The sequence below is a fragment of the Schistocerca piceifrons genome, chromosome 11 (genome assembly GCF_021461385.2).
Source record: "Schistocerca piceifrons isolate TAMUIC-IGC-003096 chromosome 11, iqSchPice1.1, whole genome shotgun sequence".
NCBI lineage: Eukaryota > Metazoa > Arthropoda > Insecta > Orthoptera > Acrididae > Schistocerca > Schistocerca piceifrons.
Window position 1 is genome coordinate 9,000,189 of NC_060148.1, and position 16,386 is coordinate 9,016,574.

At 40.1% G+C, this 16,386-nt stretch overlaps 1 protein-coding gene across 1 annotated transcript in view; it reads right to left on the bottom strand.

The window, feature by feature from the left end:
- Positions 1-572: 572 nt before the first annotated feature.
- Positions 573-16,386, bottom strand: part of LOC124720206 — a 209,286-nt gene continuing 193,472 nt past the window's right edge. Inside the window, exons 10-12 of the mRNA XM_047245529.1 lie at positions 6,848-6,907; positions 1,321-1,407; positions 573-614 (exon numbers count right to left, since the gene is read on the bottom strand). Of these exons, the coding sequence (XP_047101485.1) occupies positions 573-614; positions 1,321-1,407; positions 6,848-6,907 (189 nt within the window). The remainder of the gene's footprint in view (positions 615-1,320; positions 1,408-6,847; positions 6,908-16,386) is intronic.

The following is a 16,386-nucleotide window of genomic DNA, read 5'->3' on the forward strand; positions in this document are numbered from 1 at the left end:
ATCACATTAGAACACTGATATCTTTTTAACATGGTTTCACAAAAAGAGCAAATCTAATTGCTGTTAGAAAGAAACTAAAACAATTAGTTATTTCAGATCTTTTTTAAATAGGCAAAATTTAAGTTGCTTTAATTTCACATTTTGGACAATCTACAAAGAATGACAGTAAGAGTAATTTATTCACTTTTGCTTGTTGTATGTCCTCTGCTTTCCTGTATTTTATACTTTCCTACATGTAACACTTTTTGGAGCAGTCCATTAAGAAATGTAAAAAGGGAACTTTACTGCATTTATTTTCTATGCATAATGTACAGTTATATGTAAGGTGAATATCTAAAGGAAGGAAGACTATCATTCTCCAACCTGTCAACATCAATGTCACTAGAGAAGCAGCGTAAGTTTGGATTGGGAAGGAATGGGGAAGAAACTGGTCATTTTCTTTTCATAGGAACCATCCCAGCAGTTACCTCACAGTGCCAAATTTCTAAGGGATAGTCTGGGTAGATACAGAAGAAACTACGACAGACATCACCGCCAGGTAAAACTAATGTGCCAATAAAACAATGAAGCTTTTACCGTGTCATATCTGAAGTGTGTCCTCTTGTGTCTGCCTCCTGGAACAATTGGAGATGGTTTCAGTTTACAAATTCAGTGAGACTTCACAGTAAATAAAGGAAACTATACTAATAGCTGCAGATAACTGATTATTCATCAAGGTTTCTTACTGGTAATATGTATCAAAAGTAATAACGCATGTACATTGTACACAGTGAAAATTGCATAAACTACTCACAATGTATAACATCACTTGCACTTCATGTTACCTGATTTTACCTTCTTTTTACACTTTCTCAACATCCTTTACACACTACTACTATTATTATTACTACTACTAACAACAACTATTAATTATTTGACAGCTGGTAAAAACTCCTGTTAGGCATTTACATACTTAATTTTATTACCACTTTGTTTGGTGTTTTTAATTCACTCTGCAACATTTCTGACATTCCATAACACCCTACCTACTGACAGGATCATACATGGTACAACTTACAACAATGCATCAGATGACAAAATCTCTCACTGTGAAGGCTTGAAGGTGCATGCATCAGGATGACTGATTCAAATCAGTCCACAGCTGCGGAAAACCAAGTTTGTCAAATCTGTAGCGTGCTCAGATTGTCCGAGTTACTTAACATGCTTACCACTTGAAACAATCCAGGAGGCCAGTGTAGCTTACCAAATACTATGCACACAGTAAACATAACCTACCACAACTACAACTCTACAGGAATTCTCACATATGTGGAAACTTACCTCAATCTCAGTTGAATCCACCCCTAAATATACGTCTGGATCCTCTTCATTACAGTCACTGAACTCTGGGACACATTCTTCAAAAACCTGGAAACAGGAAAATAATTCATGTTAATTGAAGCTATAAGCAGATTTACCATATAGTATTAGGCTCTTATTTTAAAGGAAAGGTAAGAAAAAACAAAAACCCTAATTTGTGCATTATGAAAACTTTTTTAAATGGAAAATTCTGTATTTTCATTGGTGAGCTGCAAGTTCATCTCTGAACCCTTATGCCGCTCTCACACGGAATGTGAAGAGTACTGGTGACATGAAAAAGAAAATATTTTGTTATCTTGCTACATGAAATTTAATCATTCACACACATAAGAAACATATTAAGTACTGTCAAATTTTGAAAATGTGCAATCAAATGGGAACAAAAATGATGCAAGATCACTTTTTATGTCATAGGCAGAAAGAAACCGATGCAACATTGAAACAAAGTTTATTTAAGTCAAAGAGCCACAACTGGTAATCATCCCGTGAAAAACTAAAAACTATGGAAATATGTTGCTTGAGAACCACATACACATTAAAAGAAAGAACATATTCTTTTGGTACAGTTTTAAAAAATAAAGATTTAGAAACGGATGCCGGTGTTTAAAAGTGCCACAACATCATAAAAAGCAAAGGTACAGGAAAGGAATATAAACATCCACTTGTGTTTTACACAACAAATGACTGTGTGATTGTCTGTTGGTCATTCAGAAATGTAAACCACTGGAGATTAACCTGGAAAATGTGGAGGAAAACAAGTAACAAATAAAAATTTGATGCGTTTTGTGCTTTTAATTAGCACAGGATATTTCATAGCATTCTACTTTCAAAACCTATTGATCTTTATTCAAAACCCACACGGACATAAAAATTTAACTTTTCACAAATATTCAAAACTTTGTTCGCTGGTTAAAAACACTTTGTCAAATGATATTTGTTCAGCAGGGAAATGAATACTTTTGTAGCTCTCCCTTTAACATTTTGCGGACTACTGAACCTGTTGATGTATCCAAACACTTTCTTGAATATTTCCTCAGAACATCTTTAAGAATTATTAATGAAGCAAACACAGCTACTGTAATTCACGAGTGTCCATCTTTGGAATCACAATCTGTATGATTTTGATTGAATGAACTGTGGGTTGTTCGTGAAACATTGTAAATTAACTAAACAATCCCCATTTTTTGCCTTGTTTCACAGTTTTATTATTAATGTTACTACACAACCTAGATTTCACGTTATACGCCCATTTTCAAGTACATTACTGATTTCCAAAGATGATAATGCACACTTAACATGATGACAAAGCAGAGATAATCATCTCAACCTCTTAAGGTATCAGTCCATAGCTTAATGTAAAATTGCATCAGTGAGCATTTTTTAACAAATTACATAGATAATTACACAGTTCAACAACTACACTAACATGACAGGACTAAAGTTACACATGAGTCACGAACTTTTTAAATGCAATGGACTGGGGCCGAAAGTTTTGCTTCTATACTGGGGTTGTTATCTCATATCTCATCTAAAAGAGGTGAATAATTGAATTGGGTTTGCTTGTTTACTAATGGGTGTGGGGATGCACACATCTGTCTTCTTATGTCTAAAATTTCTAATTGGTTGAGTGAGTTTAGCTCCCTTTTCCTATGTGTGTAAGACTTGTACATCTACTATGTGTTTGTTGTTATTGTTTAGGTAATGTTCCGCAAAGGCTGAAGCAGACTTCTTCAATCTCCAGCTTCTGTGATGTTCTTTAAGCCTGGTGCAGATTGAACTCCCCATCTGTCCAATGTCACAAGACTGACACTCAGGGCATGAGATTTTATAAACCCCACCTTTTGTGATGGCCAACTTGTCTTTAGCATTGAACAAACAACTACATATTGTCTGAGGTGCATAGAAAAACCACAGAGAAACCCTTTGCCTTCAAAATGTTACTTACCCCATTTGATGTTATCCATTTAAAAGGTGATCTGCAGCATTTCTTTACGAGTTTGTCTGTGTTTTTCGCTGGGGACAGTAGGGACCTGGCTTGCTTCCTTCCTCATCTTTTTACTTAAAATTTTATCAGTGATGTTGGTGTTAAATGCATTATTTGTGGCTATTGTTTTTATTGTGCTAAGTTCGTGGTCAAACTATTCTCGTACATAGGAATAGAAAGGAGATGGTGGATCAAGTGGTGGACTGCTGCACGTTTAGGCCGTATAATGTTGGGAGGAAGCCGGGATGAATGTGTCAGTGAAGGAGTCTATTCGGCATTTTTAAATTTATGGTTACTGTTTTCTATCTGTAACCTAATGTCCAGTAAATTTATGCTGCCTCCCCACCCCCATGAAAGTGCAGTGTGCAGAAAAATTCAAGCTGGCACAGGAACAACAACAACAACAACAACAACAACCACTGCATCAGAACAACATTGAGTTCGTAGTCATGAAGGAGTTTAAAACTATGACTGAAAACAGTAATGCGATTGTGACAAGGTCAGATAAGAGAAACTGTAGTGCTGTTAAATAAAACAGATTACACAACAAAGCAGAAGAGTTTTTCCAGTCAGTGCAGCTACAAAAACTACAGAGAGACCCACCAGCTAGTTACAGTGATCAGCCTAAGCAGGTAGTAAACAAATGATACAACATCTTCCCTGAATACACTCATAAAGAAATGGTGTAGATCACCTTTTATATGGATAACATCAAATACGGTAAGTAACATTTTGAAGGCAAAGGGTTTCTCTGTGGTTTTTCTATGCACCTCAGACAATATGTAGTTGTTTGTTCAATGCTAAACACAACCAACCAGCAATCACAAAAGGTGGGGTTTATAAAACCTCATGCCCTGAGTGTCAGTCTTGTGACATTGGACAGATGGGGAGTTCAATCTGCACCAGGCTTAAAGAACATCACAGAAGCTGGAGATTGAAGAAGTCTGCTTCAGCCTTTGCGGAACATTGCCTGAACAATAACCACAAACACATAGTAGATGTACAAGTCTTACACACATAGGAAAAGGGGGCTAAACTCACTCAACCAATTAGAAATTTTAGACATTAGAAGACAGATGTGTGCATCCCCACACCCATTAGTAAACAAGCAAACCCAAATAAATTATTCACCTCTTTTAGATGAGATATGAGATAACAACCCCAGGATAGAAGCAAAACTTTCAGCCCCAGTCCATTGCATTTAAAAAGTTCAAATGGCTCTGAGCACTATGGGACTTAACTTCTGAGGTCATCAGTCCCCTAGAACTTAGAACTACTTAAACCTAACTAACCTAAGGACATCACACACATCCATGCCCGAGGCAGGATTCGAACCTGCGACCGTAGCAGTCGCGCGGTTCCGGACTGCGCGCCTAGAACCGTGAGATCACCGCGGCCGGCGTTTAAAAAGTTCTTGACTCATGTGTAACTTTAGTCCTGTCATGTTAGTGTGATTGTTGAACTATGTAATTATGTATGTAATTTGTTAAAAAAATGGTCATTAATGTAATTTTACATTAAGCTGTGGACTGATACCTTAAGAAGTTGAGATGATTATCTCTGCTTTGTCATCATGTTAAGTGTGCATTATCATCTTTGGAAATCAGTAATGTACTTGAATATGGGTGTATAACCTGGAATTTAGGTTGTGCAATAACTTTAATAATAAAACTGTGAATCCAGGCAAAAACAGTGTTTGTTTAGTTAACAATTTGTACGGTTAGTGCATCTGACTTAGCTGCCAACTGCCTTTGACGAGTGCTGCAGTCAAAGATAATACAGGCAAACACAACCCTTGTCACTACTTCTGAGCACTGGACCAAAACATGCTGGAAGCCAGAATCACATTTACATCAGTTTCCATGTCTACACCTACATCCACATACGTAGGCTACTCACAAGCCACCATGCGGTGATGACAGAGGGAATCTTGTATCAGCACTTATCATTCCCTTTCATGTACCACCGACAAATGGAGAGATGAAAAAACCTACTTGCATATGAGCCCCAATCTCTCTTATATTGTCTCCGCTGTCCTTAGGTGACATGTACATTGGCGCCACCAGAAATATTCTACTGTCAGCCACAAATGCTGGTTCTCTAAAACTTTCTAACTAGTGTTTTATGACAAACGTCATCTCGCCTCCAGGGATTCCAATTTTTGTTCAGTATCTACATAGTTGCATCCACCAGTAAAAAAACGAACAGCATGCTTCTGAATGGCCTTGATTTCTACCTTTAATGTGACCTATTGGGGATTCCAAACAGTCAACCATTTGCCTTCCCTATTATCAACAGTATATGCTCATCCCATTTCATATTGCTCTGCAACATTACACTCATATATTTAATCGACGAGACTGCATCACGAAGCAGACCTACTAATAAAAATTGTATTGCTGTAATGGCATTGAATACTTTAGCCAAATTATGCTACCCTGTCACTACGAACAAAAATGTTCATTAATTTGAAAGGTGACTTACTGGCAGAAAAGATGTAATATCACCAACAATTTCATACACAGTAGTAGCTAGATAAATTGTTTCATTTTTATATATAACACCACTGACCATCCCTTTTTCTCCTCTTTTGTTCTGAGTTTGCAAACTGCTGGCATAATATCTGTACTGCCGTACACTTCTGGCAATGACAGCAAGCAATCTACTTCTCTGCAGCAACTTTTAACATACCTCCAGGAAGGGAAAGGTATTTCTCTGTGCTATTTAGTGAACATAAAGACTTACTGAATATACAGAAATAACTGTTTTCTCCCTCCGCACTGTCAAGATTTAATGACTTAGCAACAGGAGGGCAACAGAATTGGTAGAAGGGAAGTAACCAATTGCCCTTTTGTGATACACAAATGTTAACATTTTCGAAATGGTATTTTGTTAGAAGTGATATCCAGTAATTTCCTCAGAAAAAGAAATTAAGTGGTTCTGCCACCTTTCATAAACTCACAGTTTACAACACCTTACCTAAACTGTTAATATTCTTTTCTTCAAAACACCTATAATTCCACCAATTCAAATTCATAGTAACCACGGCACACTAGCATCCTCATCCAATTGGCACCAATACTGTGTACAAGGCGGGCAGTGTCACTCGGGTCACAGATTGCTTTATTTAGTTGTCTGTGCGCTTACGTGCAGGGGAGCGCGTGATTACAATAAATGAGCACTAACATGAAAGCTAAAAATGGTTCTCTTGATATTACGCACTTTTCAAGGTCATGTACCCATCACTACATTTGACAGACTACCTTCCTGCATTTCTGTTTAATACTGATATCCCATAATATTCATTATTTCAACACAAATGATCTGATAATTTCCACAATATTACAGTCTATTTATACACTAGAGGAAACAGCACATGTATGTAGAGTATACTGCACCTCTATCCATTCGCTCACAGAAATATAGGTAGCTTAGAACAAAATAACTGCTAAGAATATTAATGAGACAAACAAAGAATGAATTTGACATGCAGCAGCTACATACCTCTTTCTTAATGCTCCGTGGGTCACAAATGATAAGTTGATTATCAGCAAGTGGATCAGTCTGTAACAAGACAATAAGAAAAATAAAACAATTTTAATCATTGTGATTCCGAAGTGTGTAATTGCCGGTTAATTTTGGGATTACAAAGATTTGCACATATAACTTGTATAGAAATGTTTCCTGAGGGGAACCTGTACAACTATACAAAGATTTTTTTTTTTAGAACATTGCTAATTCTTCTGTATCCCTACAAGACCCTTTTTGTGGCAGACAGCATTCCATCCAGTTATAAACTAATCTATGCAATCTTCTCCTCTGGTACCAGTACACCTGTTCACCAGCCACCAACCTGCATCCCCTGGCATCATTCTGGCCTCGAAATCACTCAACCGCATCCTTCACTGAGGCTTCAACTACCTCTCCTCCTCCCCGGCTGGAAGGATATCCTAACAAAATTCCTACTCACATCACCCAAAGTTGTGTTCCACCAGCCACCCAACTTACAGAATACCTTTACCCATCTTAGTTCCAATTCTGCTCCCAACCCTTCACACCATGCGTCATTCTCTTGTTGTTGGCCCTTGTGCAAGACCGTTCCCCTTACACCTGACATCACCTGCAACCACTGTCCAGTCACAGGCTCTGACTACCCAACAAAAGGCAGGGCCACACGTGAAAGTGACCACATTATACACTAATGAGAAGAACATTATCACCACCTGCTTAATAGTTTGTCCATCCTTTGAATGAAATACATGACTAATTCGGCATATCAGGGATCCAATAGCTTGTCGGTAGGTTTGTGGCATTAGATGCCTATGTACAATTCGTGTATTTCGCATAAATAATGGGCTGCTGGTTTGCATAGTGATGACGGTGGCCAATAGTGACCCAGATGCGTTCCACAGCATTTACATCAGGTGAATTCGGCTGCCGAGACATCAAAGTGAGTTCACTATAATGCTCCCCAAACCACTGTAGCACGGTTCTAGTACCGAGACACGAACAATTACACTGTTAAAAGATGACATCGCCGTCGGGGAAGACACCGAGCGTGAAGGTTGGCTAAATGGATCTGAGCACTATGGGACTTAACATCTGAAGTCGTCAGTCCCCTGAGCGTGAAGGGATGCAGGTGGTTCGCAAATGTCAGCGCGTATTTGATTACTAACACAGCCCCGTGAAAGTGGAGAAGAATGTCTCCCACATCATAACACTGCTCCCACCAGACCGTGCCCACGGAGCACTGCACGTTTCGAGCAACCGTTCACCCCGACGACAGTGCTCGTGGAGACGACCGGTCACCTGGTGTAGCAAAAATTTAGTTCATCCTAAATGCTGACACGTTTCCATTAATCGACGGTCGAATCCCGACGGTCCACACCCACTTTAATCTTAACTGACAATGTCATCGGGACAAGATACGAACGTGCCGTGGAGCTCCACGTTCGACAATGTACGGCGAACAGTGTACTCAAAAATGTGTGTGCATTCACCGGCACTGTGCTCTTTAGGCTGAAATGCCACCGATCACCACCTATCGTACTTTACAGAGCAGACCAGCCTCCGAGCTCCACGTTCCGTGAAAATTCGTGGACGTACGACCGTTTAGCGCCTACTGGTAGTTTCACTGTCCTACTTCTTTCTGTAGATGCTCACGATAGTAACACACGAATATTCGACCGGCTTTGTCATTTTTGAGATACCGGTTCACAGGTTCTGCGTAATAACAATCTCCCCTTTGTCGAAGTCGCTTATCTCAGAGGATTTCCCTATTTGCAGCCTGTATCTTCACTAGGGTGATCCCCCATTTGTGTCTGCTCCACTTACATCCTTTCGTTACCACATCACTTGCCCGCAGCGCCACCGAGCACTATCTAACATCGTAGTGGGCAGTGGTTATAATGTTTTGGGTTATTGGTGTGTGTCACCAATGTTACAATTACTGTACAGCATCCGACATTGGCACGACAAGTAATCAACTGGTTACTCGCTCGAATGGCCGCTATACAGTATACCGTACAGTTGCCGAACATGGTGCAAACCACAACACAAATGACTTCCAACAGCTCATTTACTACATGGGCTAGTTGGACACTCTTTTCCAGGAGAAATTTCTCTGGACAAGGCAGATGAGAATTGTCTACCCCATATATCATTGCTCTCACAACGTCCCTGGCCTAAACCTCCACTAACCTGTTCCCACTGCCTTACATTACCTTTTCCGTTCTATCTCATGCTCACACTCCATCGAGATAATTCACTGCTTTCTCTTACCGCTCTTCCCTTCCTCTCTCTCTCTCTCCCCTCTCTCTCTCTCTCTCTCTCTCTCTCTCTCTCTCACACACCTTTTCCCCCCTCTACCTTTCTCACTTTCCTTACTTGTCTCCCTCCTTATCTCCATCTTCCTTTCCTCTTCTTCATCTTATATGTTCCACAATCTGAGCTCCTTTCATCTTATTGTGCAGCTGCTGGGTCATCTGCTTTAAGATCTACATCACTCAATCGCTCTACCTCCTCCTTGCCACTTGCTTCCTTCCCCAACCTGCCACTAACTCTATCTGGCCAGGAAACTGTTATCAATAACAGACAGTCACTCTCACCATGGCCATGGTTATGTTTTCTGTTGTCTGTGTATGTGAATGTGCATACATCCACTAGAGAAAGAGCGAAAGTTTGTCAACTAGTACGAACAGTTTCCTATTTTGTGTTTCTAAGTGCCACACATCAGTCAGCTGTAAGAGAGTGATTGCTTTTCCTCCATTTTAGGTAAAGAGAAAGAAAGGATGGCCAGGTAAGAGTATTATTTTGTGCTGTCATTTATATCAGAATATGACTTATGAAGAATGTTTACTCATTTGAGCATGACACTGTTGCTATAATAAAACACTTATTAACAACATTCGAGATGTGCAAAACAGTAGACACTGAAAGATTTGTCAGGAATAATTGCAATCCAAGCACCTGTTGGCAGAAACACTTTCAGAAGAAAAAAGTGTCAAGTTTCAATATTCACAGCTTATTTCCCCAGGATGAAGAGGGATAGGTTGGGATGGTTTGAAAATGTAGGATATGTCACTCAGAGCCAAGACAGAGAGAGGCAAATCTGTACCAAGTATGACAGAAGACAAAGATGAAGGAAAAGGTGTAAACGAGTAGGATGTCACAGACAGAACACTGATAAGCACTGTGTCAGTGTAAGAGCTGATTGATGGATAAAGTGGGAAGCAAAGACGAATTAAAGACAGAAATGTGAAGCAGTAAAAACAGTTTAATTAAAAACTGTGACAAGAACAGAAAAGGAGAGTGGGAGAAACCGAAAGCAGATATAGGGGAAGGATGAAGACTTAAAATAAATAAAAAATAAAAAAGAGGACAGGGGAAATAGTGCAATTCCTTCCATAAAAAAAGGGGACAGGGGAAATAGTGCAATTCCTTGCATAAAAAAGGGGAAATGTTTCATATTATTCTAGGGCATTGCAGGAGTGTCTGGAGTACTTACAAGATAAATTCATAAACAGGCTGCAAGAATTGTAATGGGTTGATAAAAGCCCTTATGAAAGTGGAACAGAAATGCCCACAGGAATGAAATGGGAATCCTCAGAAGAAAATTACACAGTTCAGAAAATCATACACAAGTTTTTGGTTTTGCCGGGAAAAAAGCTTTTTGGTTGCAGACATAAACAATTTTGCAATGTATCAATGACTTCTCAAATGGTTTCAAATCTTCTTCCCCTGAGTGCTTCCTTCCATGGATCAAACATAGAAACTGCTTTGAGCCAGGTCTGGACAGTATGGCAGGTGTTCAAGCAATTCAGATCCCAACTGCTTTATTGTTTCGGTTGTCCATTTGGCAAAATGTGGTCCAGCGTTATCTCGCTGCAGGATTACACCTTTTCAGAGTTTTCCGTGAAATTCGGATATGATTGCAGGTTTCAGTTTAGTTCACAACACATCACAATAGTTCTCACTGTTCACAGTTTTGCCATTTGCGGTGAAATGAATGGCTACCACACCTTCCATGTCTGAGAATGGTATTAACACAATCTTATCAGCTGATGGTTGGTATTCAAATTTCTTAACTTCTGGTGGTAATGGCTGCTTCCAATTCATGCTCGCAGTCTTATATTCTGGTTCGTGATGATGCTTCCCCGTTTTGTCTACAGTAATGATTTGTTGTAAAAATCCGTCTCCCTCGCAATGATAATGCACCAAATGTTTCCGAGGGATGTCCATCCTTTGCATGTCTTATGCTGTGCTGGCAATTCTTTTGGTACCCACCTTGCACACACTTTACAAAAATATAGCTTGTATAAGATGGAGCACGTGGAACCGTGACTAATATGTAAAGTATTAGCCATTTTGTACACTGTGATTCATCTGTTTTCCATCACCATGCAGTTAACAACTTCCAAATTGTCCTAAGTTGTTGACGTTGATGGTCTGCCCGATTTATCCTCATCACATAGAGGAGTTCTTCCCTGTTTGAAGCGCTCTATCCACTTGTAGATCTTGCTTCACAATAAACAGCTCTCACCAAACTGTGCCCGCATTCAATGAATAATTTCCACAGGTTTAACACCTTCCGCAAACAAAAAGCGAATTACTGCCCTCATTTCCTCCTTTGTGCAGTTCGACAATGGAGCTGCTATGTTTCATGGTCTGCTACAATACAACAACTAACGTGGGAGTAAGAGCGTCACGTTGCATAGATTTGTTGCCGATGACAGTACTTCAGTCCTGGATACTCGCCAAATGGCGAGAAATTGCGGAAGTCCCTTTGCTTTTTGACTCCATCTTATAATTCCATTTGATGAGTGCCTCTATCCATTAAAGTTTGGTACAAATGTGATATTACCTCTGATAAAAATGCCTCAATTCATAGTAGTCTTTTCCTGTTTATAAGGCAACTTAGTTCCTTTTGTTTTCTGCTAAAGTTTTGTTGATTAAAAATTTTAGCACAAAAAGTAATAGCAACAGTTCAATCAGGTTAAGCCTATCAGCTGAAGCAAGAGCTTGAGCCCTTTACATTAAATATGTGAATTATTGTTACTTTTGCTGATTCCTATGACAGGACTAAGAAAATTCACAGTGTCACATTGAGTTGCATTTGGTGACATTACATTACATGCTGACAAACAAAATCCTAGGAAACGACACCAACAGAGGCCTGGTGCTGAAAAATGTGAGAACAACTGGTCCGCAAGTTTGGCAAGTCAGGATTGCAAAATACTAGCACAAATCCAGCAAAATGGAACAACTGGTAAAAACTAGTAAGGGAAGAATCAGTTTCGGTTCTGCATAAATGTAGAACACGAGAGGCAATGCTGACAATGACTTATCCTGCAAGGTAGAGTGAAAGAAGGTAAACTCACATATTAAACTTATGTAGGTTCAGGAAAACTTTTGACAATATTTTAAACATTGGAGGGTCCAGGTTGGAATACCAACAACATTATGAAAAGGACAGATTGCTACACACCATAAAGACGACACGCTAAATTGTAGACAGGCATGATGAAAAGGCTATTACAACATGAGCTTTCAGCCAAAGCCTTCTTCGGAAAGGAAAACCCATACCCGTTAATATAAGTGTGCACACCTCACAAACACAAGACTGCTGGGCTTTATTTAGCTATCACCATGCACTGAAATCGGATATCTTACCCAAGATACTTCCCACCTCTCCTAAAGTTCAGTCGCCCACCCAACCTCCACAACATCTAGTCCACCGTTAGGCCACTGCCAATCCCAACCCCTTGCCACAGGAATCATACCTCTGTGGAAGATTCAAGTGCAAGAGCTGCCCAATCCATCCACCCAGCACTTCCTATTGCAGCCCAGTGCTGTTACAGGTTTACCTTAATTCATCAGGGACCGGGCCACCTGAGAAAGCAGCCACGGCATTTAACAGCTCGGCTGCAATCATTGCACAGCTCTTTGTACTGATATGACTATCAATCAGCTGTTCACCAGGACAAGCGGGCACCACCAAACTGTTGCCAAGAGCAAGGTGGACCACTCTGTTGCACAATATGTGGCTGAACATAACATGCTTGAATTCCTTGGCTGCTTCACAATCTAGCCCATCTGGATTCTCCCCTCCACCAGAGCTGGGGAGTTATCCTTACGACATATTCTCTGCTCCAGATATCCCAGCCTCAATCTATGACGATCTACTGCCCCCACATCCTCCAACGAAGTTTCTGCCTTCTCTGTCCTATCAACCCCTCCCGCCCCAATTCACGTCCCCTCACCGTCAATGTGCACTGTGTTACGGCGTAAAGTCAAGAGCTGGCACACCAGTCGGGAACGATAGAGAAGAGATGGCTGTGAGAATACATCAGCCAATCGCATGCCGATCGACCCCTCTCCAGGACGCCCCAGTTGAATAGTAACTTCGAGGTTAGCGACTTGGATAGAAGCGTCAATGCTCGTTACTTCACTAGTACACACTATGTATACTCTTGTTATACTGAAGAGATTACTTATGTTGTATGTTGCCCTTTTCTTGCGACACATCTGTGTAGTTGCCAGAGTTAAGTATTGTCATTTCCTTTTTTTGTAATAAAACTCATTAATATGATTTGTTTGGATTGTTTGCCTAGCGAACCAAGTACATAGGATTCCTACACTCCACATATTTGGTAACAAGTATAGAGACATAATATGCTGCTCACTGCCAAAGCACGCACTGGTCTTTTCCCTTTTCTGCTCTTCTACTTTTCCAACTCCCCCGCCCCCCATCCCAACAATGCATCTGGCAGTCTTATCCTGTCACCATGTTGCCCCGGCATGCTCCGTCAGGCAGCACATACTTCTCTCCCCCACACCTGTTATCACCATCTCGACTCGACACATATATCGTAATGAAAGAGCAAGCAAATGAGCAAGCTCCACCTGTGACACACTTACCAGCAACTTATACTTGGCACCAAGGTAAACTTCCAGTTTCACCGTATACATTAAAATACACTGCAAGATTCTACATTTATTCACACTAAAGATATAGTCTTGAGAAATCTGATGAATTTTTTTGTATGTGTTAGGAAGCCTTTCTCTGAGCATTTGCCTGGAGAGTATCCTTATGTGGATGGGAAATTTAAACATTAAACAATTTGGGTAAGAAAAGAATAGAGAGACTTTTGAAGTGTGTGCTGCAGAAGGATGGTTAAGATTAGATGGGTAGACTGGACAATAAATGATGAATGGAAAATGGGAGAAAATAAATTCAAGGCACAACTTGTCACAAATGACAGATTGGTTGACAGAACACATTTTGAGGTGTGTGTGTGTGTGTGTGTGTGTGTGTGTGTGTGTGTGCGCGCGCGCGCGCGCGCGCGCGAGGGAGTGGGAGTGGGAGTGGGAACTTGTAGAGGGAAACCAAGGCTTGGCTACAGAGGCAATTTCAAATGGCTGTAGAGTGCATTAGTTGTGCAGATATGAAATGGCTTTACACAAGGTAAGTGTTTGAAATTGCTGAACGGAAGAAAAGAAACAACAATGGAGTTACATTTTTCGTATGTACATTGCTGTGGCCCTGTGTTCTGTTCTGAAGTTACTGCAAGTTGACTGATTCATTGCTTATGCTTGGTGTTATAAACTGTTTTCCTCTGATGGTCTGAACCTGAGTGCTCAGCATTTTTACTTTCAACTTTTGAGCATCAGGATCAGATTAACGATTTACACTTGCACCGTTCATTGCTAACTTTTTACAGCATGTAACTTATGAAGAGACTGTCCAAAATAATTTATTTTTGGCCAACAGGGAAAAGATCAACAGATAAACCAAGAAACAGGTGTAGAGATCAAACAAACTATCCAGACAATAATGGCTCTGGACTGGCAAATGCCTATCATCTGGCCAGTAAAAGACAGCCTTTGTTGACATAAGCCATTTATGCCGGGGGGGGGGGGGGGGGGGGGCATATTGAACACCTATGAGAAGATATGGAAAAAACCAGGTACTCAGTTGACAGGAGAGACATTAAAGGAAGGAAACAATTAATTTAATGCTGTTTAAGTATTACTGAAAAAGTGTGCGTCAGTGTTACTATATGCTGTGACAGTTGACTCGCCCCGTTGTACACTTGGAGAATGTGACATGGACAACAAATGGACACAAAAGTAATGTGAAACAACAGTGCAGATTAAAATGCTGCAGGCGCCGCATCAGACATATGCACAATATCAACTGCTCACCTGCCTATATTCAGCAGTCAAAGTAATTCACATGTAGAACAGCAATTCATGTTGTAGCATCCAGTTATGTAGAACCAGTGTAGTTTTGAACCTTAGTTTTTATATAACTGTTTCGCTTATTTTCTTTATATTCATTTTTTACTGTAGCAGCAGAAATAATTTCATTGAAAGTAAATGGATATGACAATGCAATTACATACTTATTAAGTAAATAATGTGAATCTGCAAATATGCAGACCACTACATTATTCTCATGGCATTTGTTGATAGTAAGTGCAATCACCTCGAATTATCATTCTAGGAGAGTCTAATATGACCAAATAAGAAATTTCCTGGCACATTAAAACTGCGTTCTGGACCGAAACTCCATCTTTGAAACTTTGCCTTTTGTGGGTAAGCACTCTACCAACTGAGCTAACTAAGCACGACTTACGACCCACCCTCACAGCACAACTTCCGCCAGTGCCTCATCTCCTATCTTCCAAACTTCACATACTGGGAATAGCCCTCAGGTTGGGGCTAAGCCGTATCTCCGTTATATTCTTGCTTCCAGAAGTGCTACACTTTCAAGTTCTGCAGAAGAACTTCCGTGAAGCTTGAAACGTAGGAGAGGAGGTTCTGGCAGAAGTAATGCTGTAACAGCACCTCACAAGTCGCGATTCCGTAGCTCAGTCGGTAGAGCACTTGCCCGTGAAGTGTCCCAAGTTCGAGTTCGGTCCGCCACACAGTTTTATTTGCCAGGAAGTGGAAATTTCATTCTACAGCCAAATAAATTTTCATTGACCATTTTCACTACACTACAATATCACAGATCATTTTCATATTTCTGTATTACTTTAACTGAACATTATTGAAAATCTTCCTTTGGTGAATAAAAAATCCTTGATTGCCTTGCATGTGGCAATATAGATGTCGGGAACACTCTGAGATCAGCGTCTGCTGAACAAAGCAGGTACTTCCAGTAGGTATAACACTACCCATTTCATGTGATTCAAAACTTTAAGTGCTCAACTTCCTTTATTTGATATTTCTTGTACACAGTTTATGTCTTGGTTTGAAAAAACACCACAGTATGGGTAAGGATTTGGAACAAGGCTGAGAAGACTATGCCAAGAGATGTTAGAACTTTACTCTTTGCATAAGAATCACTTCATGTAATTGAATTCCTGTTTTACTTATGCTTCAATATAATGTATAAACACTCATTCTTCTACTAGCAAATTTTCACTTTTTATTTTTTACGGAAATGAAAGTAGCTGTGTGCCTTCAATATTTAGATGCACTGAACACGTGCCTCCTCCTTCCCCAAGACAGTCAGAGAGAGAGAGAGAGAGAGA